General features: G+C 50.8%; 2 protein-coding genes across 4 annotated transcripts in view; both read right to left on the bottom strand.

Moving 5' to 3' along the window:
- The window catches only part of sgsm2 (small G protein signaling modulator 2), a 190,324-nt gene that overhangs the window by 129,025 nt on the left and 47,904 nt on the right, over positions 1–13,395 (bottom strand). The window lies entirely within an intron of this gene.
- Positions 4,020–7,664, bottom strand: LOC129822395 (mucin-2-like). Its single transcript, XM_055880648.1, has one exon. It carries the CDS (start codon positions 7,180–7,182, stop codon positions 4,264–4,266), a length of 2,919 nt encoding a protein of 972 aa, XP_055736623.1. The 5' UTR covers positions 7,183–7,664; the 3' UTR covers positions 4,020–4,263.

The following is a 13,395-nucleotide window of genomic DNA, read 5'->3' as shown; positions in this document are numbered from 1 at the left end:
GGCCACTGGCCCCTTAGACCACTGGCCCCTTAGACCACTGGCCCCTTAGACCACTGGCCCCTTAGACCTCTGGCCCCTTAGACCACTGGCCCCTTAGACCACTGGCCCCTTGGACCACTGGCCCCTTAGACCACTGGCCCCTTAGACCACTGGCCCCTTGGACCACTGGACCCTTAGACCACTGGCCCCTTAGACCACTGGCCCCTTAGACCACTGGCCCCTTAGACCACTGGCCCCTTAGACCACTGAATACATAGACTTAACCCTTTGAGCGGTTCTGTTTAAACACTGTAACCACGCGGAATTGATGGGTTAATGGGTCAAAAATCGACATTCATCCAATTCTGTCAAATCCCCAAGTGAAACTATGAGATCAGGTTGGTGTGTGTGTGTGTGTGTGTGTGTGTGTGTGTGTGTGTGTGTGTGTGTGTGTGTGTGTGTGTGTGTGTGTGTGTGTGTGTGTGTGTGTGTGTGTGTGTGTGTGTGTGTGTGTGTGTGTGTGTGTGTGTGTGTGTGTGTGTGTGGAGCCACATATGCCTGTGCAGCAGGAAGGGATACTGTCTGTCTGTGAGTCACAGTAATTAACAGTAATGTAGTGCTGAGGTAACACAGGGACTCTGCCAGTCTACAGCCAGCTGGGGAGGAACAGACAGAACCAGAGAAAGAAAGATTGTGGTGAGAAAGAAAAGTGGAGGAAGGAGTATGACAGAAACAGAGGATGAGGAGAGGGAGAAAGGAGAGAGATAGAGAGGGATGAAGAAAGGAGAGAGGGAGAGATAGAGGCGTGAAAAGAGGGGGAGGGAGAGATAGAGGCGTGAAAAGAGGGGGAAGGAGAGAGGGAGAGATGAGGCGTGAAAAGAGGAGAAAGGAGAGAGGGAGAGATAGAGGTGTGAAAAGAGGGGGAAGGAGAGAGGGAGAGATGAGGAGTGAAAAGAGGAGAAAGGAGAGAGGGAGAGATAGAGGCGTGAAAAGAGGAGAAAGCAGAGAGGGAGAGATAGAGGCGTGAAAAGAGGGTGGAAGGAGAGAGGGAGAGATAGAGGCGTGAAAAGAGGGGGAAGGAGAGAGGGAGAGATAGAGGCGTGAAAAGAGGGGGAAGGAGAGAGGGAGAGATGAGGCGTGAAAAGAGGGGGAGGGAGAAAGGGAGAGATAGAGGCGTAAAAAGAGGGGGAAGGAGAAAGGAGAGAGGGAGAGATGAGGCGTGAAAAGAGGGTGGAAGGAGAGAGGGAGAGATAGAGGCGTGAAAAGAGGGGGAAGGAGAGAGGGAGAGATGAGGCGTGAAAAGAGGGGGAGGGAGAAAGGGAGAGATAGAGGCGTAAAAAGAGGGGGAAGGAGAAAGGAGAGAGGGAGAGATGAGGCGTGAAAAGAGGGAGAAGGAGAGAGGGAGAGATATAGGCGTGAAAAGAGGGGAAAGGAGAGAGGGAGAGAGAGAGGGAGAGATGAGGCGTGAAAAGAGGAGAAAGGAGAGAGGGAGAGATAGAGACGTGAAAAGAGGGGGAAGGAGAGAGGGAGAGATAGAGGTGTGAAAAGAGGGGGAAGGAGAGAGGGAGAGAGGGAGAGATGAGGCGTGAAAAGAGGGAGAAGGAGAAAGGAGAGAGGGAGAGATGAGGCGTGAAAAGAGGGAGAAGGAGAAAGGAGAGATAGAGGTGTGAAAAGAGGGGGAGGGAGAGAGGGAGAGATGAGGCGTGAAAAGACTGAGAAGGAGAAAGGAGAGAGGGAGAGATGAGGCGTGAAAAGAGGGAGAAGGAGAAAGGAGAGAGGGAGAGATAGAGGCGTGAAAAGACGGTGGAAGGAGAGAGGGAGAGATAGAGGCGTGAAAAGAGGGGGAGGGAGAAAAGAGAGAGGGAGAGATGAGGCGTGAAAAGAGGGGGAAGGAGAGAGGGAGAGATAGAGGCGTGAAAAGAGGAGAAAGGAGAGAGGGAGAGATAGAGGCGTGAAAAGAGGGGGAAGGAGAGAGGGAGAGATAGAGGTGTGAAAAGAGAAGAAAGGAGAGAGGGAGAGATAAAGGCGTGAAAGGAGGAGAAAGGAGAGAGGGAGAGATAGAGGCGTGAAAAGAGGGGGAGGGAGAGAGGGAGAGATAGAGGCGTGAAAAGAGGGGGAAGGAGAGAGGAGAGAGGGAGAGATGAGGCGTGAAAAGAGGGGGAGGGAGAAAAGAGAGAGGGAGAGGGAAATTAAGAGGAGGGGTAAGACTAGGACAGAGAGAGAAAACACCTGATGAAATGACACCATAAAAGAGACCCAGCGAGAGTATAAGAGAGAAGAGAGAGAAGAAGAAGGGATGAGGAGTCTGCTTTCTGACTCATCCTCCCCCCTCTCCTCAACCTTGGGAAAATAACCTGAAAGAGGGAGAGAGAGAGCATAGCTTTACATTGTAATGGACCCATTCCTTGCTTTCTCCTCCTTACTCCCTCATTTATTCAACCCTCAGTCAGATGAGCCGTCCCTTTCACAAGGGAACCGTCTCTTTCACAGGGGAGTCGTCCCTTTCACAGGGGAACCGTCTCTTTCACAGGGGAGTCGTCCCTTTCACAGGGGAGCCGTTTCTTTCACAGGGGAGCCGTCCCTTTCACAGGGGAACCGTCTCTTTCACAGGGGAGCCGTCCCTTTCACAGGGGAACCGTCCCTTTCACAGGGGAGCCGTCTCTTTCACAGGGGCGCCGTCCCTTTCACAGGGGAGCCGTCCCTTTCACAAGGGAGCCGTCCCTTTCACAAGGGAACCGTCTCTTTCACAGGGGAGCCGTCCCTTTCACAGGGGAACCGTCTCTTTCACAGGGGAGTCGTCCCTTTCACAGGGGAGCCAGCTCTTTCACAGGGGAGCCACCTCTTTCACAGGGGAGCCACCTCTTTCACAGGGGAGCCACGTCTTTCACAGGGGAGCCACCTCTTTCACAGGGGAGCCGTCCCTTTCACAGGGGGGCCACCTCTTTCACAGGGGAGCCGTCCCTTTCACAGGGGAGCCGTCCCTTTCACAGGGGAGCCGTCCCTTTCACAGGGGAGCCACCTCTTTCACAGGGGAGCCGTCCCTTTCACAGGGGAGCCGTCCCTTTCACAGGGGAGCCGTTTCACGCACCCCAAACCCCCAGAATACAGATCTGTCTTCCGTTGGCTAATTGCTAGCACATCGCTAAAACACTCATATGGAAATAGTCTCGTAGTTGCTTATCCCCGAACCGATGATGACAGGAGGAGAGAGAGAGAGAGAGAGAGAGAGAGCGATAAAGATAAGAGAGAAAGAGAGAAGAGATCGACTGACGAAGGCAGGTGACACTTCAAAAGAGACCAATTGACGGCTCGAGAAGTTTCAGAGACGATAGTTAGAATACTAATTAGAATGTGTAGGCTAGTCTGCCTGGCCCGCCTCGGCTTAAGCCTATGTTGTTATTGTGGTTGGTGTTGTTGTTGTGGTGGTTGTGGTGGTTGTTGTGGTGGTTGTTGTTGTTGTTGTGGTTGTGGTTGTGGTTGTTGTTGTGGTGGTTGTTATGGTGGGTGTTGTGGTTGTTATTGTGGGTGTTGTGGTGGTTGTTGTGGTTGTGGTTGTTGTGGTTGTTGTGGTTGTTGTTGTGGTTGTTGTGGTTGTTGTGGTTGTGGTGGTTGTTGTTGTGGTGGTGGTTGTTGTTGTTGTTGTTGTGGTTGTTGTTGTGGTTGTTGTTGTGGTGGTTGTTATGGTGGGTGTTGTGGTTGTTATTGTGGGTGTTGTGGTGGTTGTTGTGGTTGTTGTTGTTGTTGTGGTTGTTGTTGTTGTTGTGGTTGTGGTGGTTGTTGTTGTTGTTGTGGTTGTTGTGGTTGTTGTGGTTGTTGTGGTGGTTGTTGTGGTTGTTGTTGTGGTTGTTGTGGTTGTTGTGGTTGTTGTTGTGGTTGTTGTTGTGGTTGTTGTTGTTGTTGTTGTGGTTGTTGTGGTTGTTGTGGTGGTGGTTGTTGTTGTGGTGGTTGTTGTGGTTGTTGTTGTGGTTGTTGTGGTTGTTGTGGTGGTTGTTGTTGTGGTGGTTGTGGTTGTGGTTGTTGTGGTTGTTGTTGTGGTTGTTGTGGTTGTTGTGGTTGTTGTTGTGGTGGTTGTTGTTGTGGTGGTTGTTTTTGTTGTTCTGGGAGGTAAGGCAATAAATAGGCCTTAGCGGCTAAATAATTACAATATAGCAATTAAACACTGGAGTGATAGACGTGCAGAAGATGAATGTGCAAGTAGAGATACTCGGGTGCAAAGGAGCAAAATAAATCAAATAAATAACAGTATGGGGGATGAGGTAGTTGGATGGCCTATTTACAGATGGGCTATGTACAGGTGCAGTGATCTGTGAGCTGCTCTGACAGCTGGTGCTTAAAGTTAGTGAGGGAGATATGAGTCTCCAGCTTCAGTGATTTTTGCAGTTCGTTCCAGTCATTGGCAGCAGAGAACTGGAAGGAAAGGCGGCCAAAGTAGGAATTGGCTTTGGGGGTGACCAGTGAGATATACCTGCTGGAGCGCATGCTATGGCTTGGTGTTGCTATGGTGACCAGTGAGCTGAGATAAGGCGGGGCTTTACCTAGCAAAGACTTATAGATGACCTGGAGCCAGTGGGTTTGGCGACAAATGTATGTAGCGAGGACCAGCCAACAAGAGCATACAGGTCGCAGTGGTGGGTAGTATATGGGGCTTTGGTGACAAAACGGATGGCACTGTGATAGACTGCATACAATTTGCTGAGTAGAGTGTTGGAGGCTATTTTGTAAATGGTTGTGGTGGCTGTGGTTGTGGTGTGGTGGTTGTGGTGGCTGTGGTTGTGGTGTGGTGGTTGTGGTGGCTGTGGTGGTTGTGGTGGCTGTTGTTGTGGTGGTTGTGGTGGCTGTGGTTGTGGTGGCTGTGGTGGCTGTGGTTGTGGTGGTTGTGGTGGTTGTGGTGGTTGTGGTGGCTGTGGTTGTGGTGGCTGTTGTTGTGGTGGTTGTGGTGGCTGTGGTGGTGGTGGTTGTGGTGGTGGTTGTGGTTGTTGTGGTGGTTGTGGTGGTTGTGGTGGTGGTGGTTGTGGTTGTGGTGGTTGTGGTTGTGGTGGTTGTGGTGGTTGTGGTTGTGGTGGTTGTGGTGGTGGTTGTGGTGGTTGTGGTTGTGGTGGTTGTGGTGGTTGTGGTGGTTGTGGTTGTGGTTGTGGTGGTTGTGGTTGTGGTTGTGGTGGTTGTGGTTGTGGTGGTTGTGGTGGTGGTTGTGGTGGTGGTTGTGGTGGTTGTGGTGGTTGTGGTGGTGGTGGTTGTGGTTGTGGTGGTTGTGGTTGTGGTGGTTGTGGTGGTTGTGGTGGTTGTGGTGGTGGTGGTTGTGGTTGTGGTGGTTGTGGTTGTGGTGGTTGTGGTTGTGGTTGTGGTGGTGGTTGTGGTGGTGGTTGTGGTGGTGGTTGTGGTGGTGGTGGTTGTGGTTGTGGTGGTTGTGGTGGTTGTGGTTGTGGTTGTGGTGGTTGTTGTTGTGGTGGTTGTGGTGGTTGTGGTGGTTGTGGTGGTTGTGGTGGTTGTGGTTGTGGTTGTGGTTGTGGTGGTTGTGGTTGTGGTGGTGGCTGTGGTGGTTGTGGTTGTGGTGGTGGTTGTGGTTGTGGTTGTGGTGGTGGTTGTGGTTGTGGTGGTTGTGGTGGTGGTTGTGGTGGTGGTTGTGGTGGTGGTTGTGGTGGTGGTTGTGGTGGTGGTTGTGGTGGTTGTGGTGGTGGCTGTGGTGGTTGTGGTTGTGGTTGTGGTTGTGGTTGTGGTGGTTGTGGTTGTGGTTGTGGTGGTTGTGGTGGTTGTGGTGGTGGTTGTGGTGGTTGTGGTGGCTGTGGTGGCTGTGGTGGCTGTGGTGGCTGTGGTGGTTGTGGTGGTTGTGGTGGCTGTGGTGGCTGTGGTGGTTGTGGTTGTTGTGGTTGTGGTGGCTGTGGTGGCTGTGGTGGCTGTGGTGGCTGTGGTTGTGGTGGCTGTGGTGGTTGTGGTGGTTGTGGCTGTGGTTGTGGTGGTTGTGGTTGTGGTTGTGGTGGTTGTTGTGGTGGTTGTGGTTGTGGTGGTTGTGGTGGTGGTTGTGGTTGTGGTTGTGGTGGTGGTTGTGGTTGTGGTGGTTGTGGTTGTGGTGGTTGTGGTGGTTGTGGTGGTGGTTGTGGTGGTGGTTGTGGTGGTGGTTGTGGTGGTGGTTGTGGTGGTGGTTGTGGTGGTGGTTGTGGTGGTTGTGGTGGTTGTGGTGGTGGTTGTGGTGGTTGTGGTGGTTGTGGTGGTTGTGGTGGTTGTGGTTGTGGTGGTTGTGGTTGTGGTGGTTGTGGTGGTTGTGGTGGTTGTGGTTGTGGTTGTGGTGGTTGTGGTGGTTGTGGTGGTGGTTGTGGTGGCTGTGGTGGCTGTGGTGGCTGTGGTGGTTGTGGTGGTTGTGGTTGTGGTGGCTGTGGTGGCTGTGGTGGCTGTGGTGGTTGTGGTTGTTGTGGTTGTGGTGGCTGTGGTGGCTGTGGTGGCTGTGGTTGTGGTTGTGGTGGCTGTGGTGGCTGCGGTGGTTGTGGTGGCTGTGGTTGTGGTGGCTGTGGTGGCTGTGGTGGCTGTGGTGGTTGTGGTGGTTGTGGTGGCTGTGGTTGTGGTGGTTGTGGTTGTGGTTGTGGTGGTTGTGGTTGTGGTGGTTGTGGTTGTGGTGGTTGTGGTGGCTGTGGTGGTGGTGGTTGTGGTTGTGGTGGTTGTGGTGGTTGTGGTGGTGGTTGTGGCTGTGGTGGCTGTGGTGGCTGTGGTGGTGGTGGTTGTGGTTGTGGTTGTGGTGGTGGTGGTTGTGGTTGTGGTGGTTGTGGTGGTGGTTGTGGTGGCTGTGGTGGCTGTGGTGGTTGTGGTTGTGGTGGTGGTTGTGGTGGTTGTGGTGGCTGTGGTGGCTGTGGTGGCTGTGGTGGTTGTGGTTGTTGTGGTGGCTGCGGTGGTTGTGGTGGTTGTGGTGGCTGTGGTTGTGGTTGTGGTGGCTGTGGTGGTTGTGGTGGTTGTGGTGGCTGTGGTGGCTGCGGTGGCTGCGGTGGCTGCGGTGGTTGTGGTGGCTGTGGTGGTTGTGGTGGTTGCGGTGGCTGTGGTGGCTGTGGTGGTTGTGGTGGTTGTGGTGGCTGTGGTGGCTGTGGTTGTGGTGGTTGTGGTGGCTGTGGTTGTGGTGGTTGTGGTGGCTGTGGTGGTTGTGGTGGCTGTGGTGGTTGTGGTGGCTGTGGTGGCTGTGGTGGTTGTGGTGGTTGTGGTGGCTGTGGTTGTTGTGTGCATCATGAGATGACTTCAGAAGTGTCCAGATAGATTTAACTCGTATCGACGATCTTGCCCACTCTTGAGACTGATGCCCTATACACGGGGGGATGGAGGGAGAAAGAGAGGGATGGAGGGAGAAAGAGAGGGATGGAGGGAGAAAGAGAGGGATGGAGGGAGAAAGAGAGAGATGGAGGGAGAAAGAGAGGGATGGAGGGAGAAAGAGAGGGATGGAGGGAGAAAGAGAGGGATAGAGGGAGAAAGAGAGGGATGGAGGGAGAAAGAGAGGGATAGAGGGAGAAAGAGAGGGATGGAGGGAGAAAGAGGGATGGAGGGAGAAAGAGAGGGATGGAGGGAGAAAGAGAGGGATGGAGGGAGAAAGAGAGGGATGGAGGGAGAAAGAGAGAGATGGAGGGAGAAAGAGGGATGGAGGGAGAAAGAGAGGGATGGAGGGAGAAAGAGAGGGATGGACTGGGGGATGGAGGGATGGACTGGGGGATGGAGGGATGGACTGGGGGATGGAGGGATGGACTGGGGGATGGAGGGATGGACTGGGGGATGGAGGGATGGACTGGGGGATGGAGGGATGGACTGGGGGATGGAGGGAGGGAGGGAGGGGTGGAGGGAGGGAGGGAGGGGTGGAGGGATGACTGGGGGATGGAGGGATGACTGGGGGATGGAGGCAGGAGGGGTGAAGGGGTCAGGTGGGTCAGGTTGCCATGGTGACAACCAACCGGGGCTGCGTCTGACTAGGGCCCTTGTCAAAAGTAGAACACTATAAAGGGAATAGGGTGCCTCACACACACACCTTACCTCTCTCACACACACACACACACCTTACCTCTCTCACACACACACACACACACACACACACACACACACACACACACACACACACACACACACACACACACACACACCTTACCTCACACACACACACACACACACACCTTACCTCACACACACACCTTACCTCACACACACACACACACACACACACACACACACACACACACACACACACACACACACACCCTACCTCTCTCTCACACACACACACACCCTACCTCTCACACACACACACACACACACACACACACACACCTTACCACTCACACACACACACACACACACACACACCTTACCTCACACACACACACACACCTTACCTCACACACACACACACACACACACACACACACACACACACACACACACACACACACACACACACACACACACACACACACACCTTACCTCACACACACATACCTTACCTCACACACACACACACACACACACACACACACCTTACCTCACACACACCTTACCTCACACACACACCTTACCTCACACACACACACACACACACCTTACCTCACACACACACACACACACACACACCTTACCACACACACACACACACACACACACACACACACACACACACACACACCTTACCTCACACACACACACACACACACCTTACCTCACACACGCCACGTGTCACTGTCAGCTGTGACACACTGGGAGTTGTCAGCACAGCTATTCAAAACATAGGAGGTGTTTGAGTGGCACACCTTACCTGTGTAGCTAGGACTCATAAACAAACACACATGCACGCACGCACACACACACACGGCAGGTAGCCTAGTGGTTAGAGCGTTGGGCCAGTTGCTAGATCGAATCTGTCGTTCAGGTCAAAATCTGTCGTTCTGCCCCTGAACAAGGCAGTGGTGGCTGTTCCTAGGGCGTCATTGTAAATAAGAATTTGTTCTTAACCGACTTGCCTAGTTAAATAAAGGTTACATAAAGGTTCAATATAAAACACACACACAGGATAGTATACACACTCACTGTCATTGAGAGAATGTGATATCCAGCCCTTCGCGTGTGTGTGTGAGGTAAGGTGTGTGTGTGTGTGAGGTAAGGTGTGTGTGTGAGGTAAGGTGTGTGTGTGTGTGTGTGTGTGTGTGTGTGTGTGTGTGTGTGTGTGTGTGTGTGTGTGTGTGTGTGTGTGTGTGTGTGTGTGTGTGTGTGTGTGTGTGTGTGTGTGTGTGTGTGTGTGTACACGTTTTACTATACTTGTGAGTATGTGAAGTCTTCACAAGAATAGTAAACTAAATTTGGGTTAGGTTTAGGGTTAGGGGTTACGTTTAGGGTAAAAGTTAGATGTTAGGGAAAATAGTATTTTGAATGGGAATTAATTGTTGGTCTCCAAAATGTCCAGTATAGTAAAACATGGCTGTGTGTGTGCAATATTACCTTGTTATTCTCACCTTACCTTTCCACCCCCCCCCCCCCCCCCCCCCACCTCCTCTCCCTCTCTCTAATTTCAATTTAAAGGCTTAGTTGGCATGGGAAAGATATGTTTACATTGCCAAAGCAAGTGAAATAGATCATGAACAGTAAACATTACACTCAACACAAAAGTTCCAAAATAATAAAGACATTTCAAATGTCATATTATGTCCATATACAGTGTTGTAATGATGTGTTGTAATGATGTGCAAATAGTTAAAGTACAAAATGGAAAATAAATAAACATAAATATGGGTTGTATTTACAATTGGGTTGGTTCTTCACTGGTTTCCCTTTTTTTTTGTGGCAACAGGTCACACATCTTACTGCTGTGATGGCACACTGTGGTATTTCACCCAATAGATTTGAGTTTATCAACATTTGATTTGTTTTTCGAATTCTTTGTGGGTCTGTGTAATCTGAGAGAAATATGTGTCTCTAACATGGTCATATATCTGGCTCAGTTTCCACTTCCTTTTGTGGGCAGTGTGCACATAGCCTGTCTTCTCTTGAGAGCCAGGTCTGCCTACGGCGGCCTTTCTCAATAGCAAGGCTATGCTCACTGAGTCTGTACATAGTCAAAAATGTCCTTAATTTTGGGACAGTCACAGTGGTCAGGTATTCTGCCACCGTGTACTCTCTGTTTAGGGCCAACTAGCATTCTAGTTTGCTCTGTTTTTTGGGAAAATTCTTTCCAATGTGTCAAGTAATTATCTTTTGGTTGTCTCATGATTTGGTTGGGTCTAATTGTGTTTCTGTCCTAAGTAAGCTGGTCCTGGGGCTCTGTTCACAAACACAAACACACCCCACAGAGCCCCAGGACCAGCTTGTTTAGGGGACTCTTCTCCAGGTTCATCTCTCTGTAGGTGATGGCTCTGACTCTTCTCCAGGTTCATCTCTCTGTAGGTGATGGCTCTGACTCTTCTCCAGGTTCATCTCTCTGTAGGTGATGGCTCTGACTCTTCTCCAGGTTCATCTCTCTGTAGGTGATGGCTCTGACTCTTCTCCAGGTTCATCTCTCTGTAGGTGATGGCTCTGACTCTTCTCCAGGTTCATCTCTCTGTAGGTGATGGCTCTGACTCTTCTCCAGGTTCATCTCTCTGTAGGTGATGGCTCTGACTCTTCTCCAGGTTCATCTCTCTGTAGGTGATGGCTCTGACTCTTCTCCAGGTTCATCTCTCTGTAGGTGATGGCTCTGACTCTTCTCCAGGTTCATCTCTCTGTAGGTGATGGCTCTGACTCTTCTCCAGGTTCATCTCTCTGTAGGTGATGGCTCTGACTCTTCTCCAGGTTCATCTCTCTGTAGGTGATGGCTCTGACTCTTCTCCAGGTTCATCTCTCTGTAGGTGATGGCTCTGACTCTTGTCCAGGTTCATCTCTCTGTAGGTGATGGCTCTGACTCTTCTCCAGGTTCATCTCTCTGTAGGTGATGGCTCTGACTCTTGTCCAGGTTCATCTCTCTGTAGGTGATGGCTCTGACTCTTGTCCAGGTTCATCTCTCTGTAGGTGATGGCTCTGACTCTTGTCCAGGTTCATCTCTCTGTAGGTGATGGCTCTGACTCTTCTCCAGGTTCATCTCTCTGTAGGTGATGGCTCTGACTCTTCTCCAGGTTCATCTCTCTGTAGGTGATGGCTCTGACTCTTGTCCAGGTTCATCTCTCTGTAGGTGATGGCTCTGACTCTTGTCCAGGTTCATCTCTCTGTAGGTGATGGCTCTGACTCTTGTCCAGGTTCATCTCTCTGTAGGTGATGGCTCTGACTCTTCTCCAGGTTCATCTCTCTGTAGGTGATGGCTCTGACTCTTCTCCAGGTTCATCTCTCTGTAGGTGATGGCTCTGACTCTTTCCAGGTTCATCTCTCTGTAGGTGATGGCTCTGACTCTTCTCCAGGTTCATCTCTCTGTAGGTGATGGCTCTGACTCTTCTCCAGGTTCATCTCTCTGTAGGTGATGGCTCTGACTCTTCTCCAGGTTCATCTCTCTGTAGGTGATGGCTCTGACTCTTCTCCAGGTTCATCTCTCTGTAGGTGATGGCTCTGACTCTTCTCCAGGTTCATCTCTCTGTAGGTGATGGCTCTGACTCTTCTCCAGGTTCATCTCTCTGTAGGTGATGGCTCTGACTCTTCTCCAGGTTCATCTCTCTGTAGGTGATGGCTCTGACTCTTCTCCAGGTTCATCTCTCTGTAGGTGATGGCTCTGACTCTTCTCCAGGTTCATCTCTCTGTAGGTGATGGCTCTGACTCTTCTCCAGGTTCATCTCTCTGTAGGTGATGGCTCTGACTCTTCTCCAGGTTCATCTCTCTGTAGGTGATGGCTCTGACTCTTCTCCAGGTTCATCTCTCTGTAGGTGATGGCTCTGACTCTTCTCCAGGTTCATCTCTCTGTAGGTGATGGCTCTGACTCTTCTCCAGGTTCATCTCTCTGTAGGTGATGGCTCTGACTCTTCTCCAGGTTCATCTCTCTGTAGGTGATGGCTCTGACTCTTGTCCAGGTTCATCTCTCTGTAGGTGATGGCTCTGACTCTTGTCCAGGTTCATCTCTCTGTAGGTGATGGCTCTGACTCTTGTCCAGGTTCATCTCTCTGTAGGTGATGGCTCTGACTCTTCTCCAGGTTCATCTCTCTGTAGGTGATGGCTCTGACTCTTCTCCAGGTTCATCTCTCTGTAGGTGATGGCTCTGACTCTTCTCCAGGTTCATCTCTCTGTAGGTGATGGCTCTGACTCTTCTCCAGGTTCATCTCTCTGTAGGTGATGGCTCTGACTCTTCTCCAGGTTCATCTCTCTGTAGGTGATGGCTCTGACTCTTCTCCAGGTTCATCTCTCTGTAGGTGATGGCTCTGACTCTTCTCCAGGTTCATCTCTCTGTAGGTGATGGCTCTGACTCTTCTCCAGGTTCATCTCTCTGTAGGTGATGGCTCTGACTCTTCTCCAGGTTCATCTCTCTGTAGGTGATGGCTCTGACTCTTCTCCAGGTTCATCTCTCTGTAGGTGATGGCTCTGACTCTTCTCCAGGTTCATCTCTCTGTAGGTGATGGCTCTGACTCTTGTCCAGGTTCATCTCTCTGTAGGTGATGGCTCTGACTCTTCTCCAGGTTCATCTCTCTGTAGGTGATGGCTCTGACTCTTCTCCAGGTTCATCTCTCTGTAGGTGATGGCTCTGACTCTTGTCCAGGTTCATCTCTCTGTAGGTGATGGCTCTGACTCTTGTCCAGGTTCATCTCTCTGTAGGTGATGGCTCTGACTCTTGTCCAGGTTCATCTCTCTGTAGGTGATGGCTCTGACTCTTGTCCAGGTTCATCTCTCTGTAGGTGATGGCTCTGACTCTTCTCCAGGTTCATCTCTCTGTAGGTGATGGCTCTGACTCTTCTCCAGGTTCATCTCTCTGTAGGTGATGGCTTTGTTATGGAAGGTTTGGGAATCGCTTCCTTTTAGGTGGTTGTAGAATTTAACGGCTCTTTTCTGGATTTTGGATAATTAGTGAGTATCGGCCTAATTCTGCTCTGCATGCATTATTTGGTGTTTTACGTTGTACACAGAAGATATTTTTGCAGAATTCTGCATGCAGAGTCTCAATTTGGTATTTGTCCCATTTTGTGAATTCTTGATTGGTGGGGCGGACCCCAGACCTCACAACCATAAAGGGCAATGGGTTCTAACTGATTCAAATATTTTTTGCCAGATCCTAACTGGTATGTCAAATTTTATGTTCCTTTTGATGGCATAGAATGCAAATGGAACGTTTTTGGAACACCATTATTTTTGTCTTACTGAGATTTACTGTCAGGGACCAGGTGAGTTCACAGCTCTGTGGAAGTTACCTGTGGTGTTGATATTTAGGCCGAGGTATGTATTGTTTTTTGTGTGCTCTAGGGCAACAGTGTCTAGATGGAATTTGTAATTGTGGTCCTGGCAACTGGACCTTTTTTGGAACACTGAGAT

The sequence above is a fragment of the Salvelinus fontinalis genome, chromosome 24 (assembly GCF_029448725.1).
Source record: "Salvelinus fontinalis isolate EN_2023a chromosome 24, ASM2944872v1, whole genome shotgun sequence".
NCBI lineage: Eukaryota > Metazoa > Chordata > Actinopteri > Salmoniformes > Salmonidae > Salvelinus > Salvelinus fontinalis.
Note: the sequence above shows the minus strand (reverse complement) of the source record. Positions and strands in the feature narration are given on the sequence as shown.